The 2,637-nt window shown below is 48.8% G+C and overlaps 1 protein-coding gene across 2 annotated transcripts in view; it reads left to right on the top strand.

Annotated features, from left to right (window-relative positions):
- The window catches only part of THEG (theg spermatid protein), a 16,249-nt gene that overhangs the window by 9,608 nt on the left and 4,004 nt on the right, over window positions 1-2,637 (top strand). For both annotated transcript variants that reach the window (XM_011993040.1, XM_011993039.1), the window contains one exon: window positions 942-1,101. In XM_011993040.1, coding sequence (XP_011848430.1) covers window positions 942-1,101 — 160 coding nt within the window. The remainder of the gene's footprint in view (window positions 1-941; window positions 1,102-2,637) is intronic.

The following is a 2,637-nucleotide window of genomic DNA, read 5'->3' as shown; positions in this document are numbered from 1 at the left end:
ATGTTAGCCAGGATGGTCTCGATCTCCTGACCTCGTGATCCACCCGCCTCAGCCTCCCAAAGTGCTGGGATTACAGGCTTGAGCCACCGCGCCCGGCCTGTTGAGAATTTTGATTTGCGGAGCGAGTGTGCCAGGTTTCTGGGTGAAACGTCTGCAAGGTCTCCTACCTCGGCCAGTGCTGCCCCACTGCCCACCCAATCCCCTAGGTCGTGTTTCGTGATTTCGTGAACATAAATGACTTCTGTCTTGCCTTCCCTCATTACTGTTTTCTAGAGCAATGCGTGCCGATTTATGGAGAAAAAATGGTCTAACTGCTGGGTTGCCTTCTCTTGAGAACATGCTGCAGTCAGCTTGTGCAGCCCCCAGCGGTCGGGTGCCAGGCTCTTTCTGGGGTGTGTGCGTGGTAACTAAGTTGCAGGGGACATCCCTGCAACCACTTCTTCGGGTCAGGTGCAGGAGTCCCTGTATGTGGCAGTCACCAAGCCTGTGCATGTTCGGCTGAACCTAGTAGACGAATTGCTCCCTGAGCTGCCTGTACTAATTTACTCTCTCTCCAGTAATGCGTGAGAGTCTCTCACCAGGGCTTGATAATGTCAGACTTTTTCATTGTTGCCAAATTTGTGAGCATGAAGTGATATTTTGTTGTTTTAATTTACATTTGTCAACAATTGTTGACGTTACATTGATCAAAAGACAGGATTATTGACCATGTAGGGTTCATCTCCTGTATCATTTGCTCAGCCCTTTTGGGTTTTTTTTGGTTATTGATTTGAAGGAGCTCTTTATACATGATGGTTACTAATCCTTTGATGAATACATTAAAAACCAACTTTTTCCTAGGCTGTTTTGTGTCTTTTAGTGTTGCTCCTGGGGTCCTTTTGCTCCAGGGCCCAGGAGGAATCATGGACTATTTTATGTAATACTTCTATTTCTTTTTCCAGGTGTCCCAGGTATCCAGGGCAGCCCAAACGGCAGTCCCCAGCTCACGGATCCTCCAGTTGTCAAAGCCAAAGGCCCCAGCCACCCTGTTGGAAGAGTGGGACCCCATGCCGAAACCCAAGCCACATGCGTCAGACTATAACCGCCTCCTTCACTTGGCCAGTAAGTAGGTGCCTCAGGCTAGGCGCCTCCTGATGTCCTGTCCAAATCCCAGGGGACACCTTATACCTCTGCCTAGAGCGGGCAGAGGGAAGCTCTCCCCCAGGAAAGAGAAGCAGAAATCACAGGGACGTGTGGTCTGGAAGCAGAGGGTGTTATCTGAGAGGGTTTTCTAGCAGGAAAAGAAGGTGTAGAAGAGAAAATCAGGGTGCAGTGCAGGGGCCAGAGAGCCACGCTAAGGAACAAAGGCAGCTTTAAAATGGGTGTTGAGCTGGGCGCGGTGGCTCAAGCCTGTAATCCCAGCACTTTGGGAGGCCGAGACGGGCGGATCACGAGGTCAGGAGATCGAGACCATCCTGGCTAACCCGGTGAAACCCCGTCTCTACTAAAAAATACAAAAACCTAGCCGGGCGAGGTGGCGGACGCCTGTAGTCCCAGCTACTCGGGAGGCTGAGGCAGGAGAATGGCAGGAACCCGGGAGGCGGAGCTTGCAGTGAGCTGAGATCGCGCCACTGCACTCCAGCCTGGGGGACAGAGCGAGACTCCGTCTCAAAAAAAAAAAAAAAAAAAAACATGGGTGTTGGCCTGACTCCTTTCCTGTCCTTTAAAACAAATTGAATAACCATTTTCCTCAACGACAAGGGTAATGTGTGTGAATTGCCAGAGAAGTTGCTTGGCCATTTATGTTTACTTTTCTATATCGTTTTCCCAGGTTCCTGTTACCTGGTGTTTTGGGGTTGTAGATTGGGAGCAGCTCTTTATATAAGATGGTTACTAATCCTTTATTGAACACATTGCACGATGACTTCTTCCCAGTCTGTATCTTGTGTTTTAACTTCGCTTATGTGGCCTTTACTTTGTTTGTTCATTCATGAAAGAATTTTCATCCATTGTCTTCATATTTGTGAAATGATGAGTGAAATGAATGGAAACAGATGAGTGTTGATGCAGCACTGCCTTACGCCATCCTGCACACACTTGCGCTTACCACACACACAGTGAGTATAAACATCGATACACTGGTACACGTAGCACGCACTTACGTTCACCACAAACACGGTGAATACAGACATCGATACACTGGTACACATATGCATGTATACATCCATCCATGTTTCAAATGTATATATAAATATCCATGTGTGCATGTGTGTGTGTATGTGCGTGTGTGTGCATGTGTGAGAATGACGGAGGGCGGAGGCTTGTACCCAGTCATAGTTGGGACCACCGTGTTTTTTTTTTTTTGAGATGGAGTCTTGCTCTGTCACCCAGGCTGGAGTGCAGTGGCGAGATCTTGGCTCACTGCAACCTCTGCCTCTTGGGTTCAAGCAATTCTCCTGCTTCAGCCTCCCAAGTAGCTGGGACTATAAGCACCTGCCATCACTCCTGGCTAATTTTTGTATTTTTAGTAGAGATGGGGTTTCACCATGTTGGCTAGGCTAGTCTTGAACTCCTGACCTCATGATCCACCTGCCTTGGCCTCCCAAAGTGCTGGGATTACAGGTGTGAGCCACCACGCCTGGCCAAGGGACCAGCTTT

Source organism: Mandrillus leucophaeus, unplaced genomic scaffold (genome assembly GCF_000951045.1).
Source record: "Mandrillus leucophaeus isolate KB7577 unplaced genomic scaffold, Mleu.le_1.0 Scaffold423, whole genome shotgun sequence".
NCBI classification, from domain to species: Eukaryota; Metazoa; Chordata; class Mammalia; order Primates; family Cercopithecidae; genus Mandrillus; species Mandrillus leucophaeus.
Note: the sequence above shows the minus strand (reverse complement) of the source record. Positions and strands in the feature narration are given on the sequence as shown.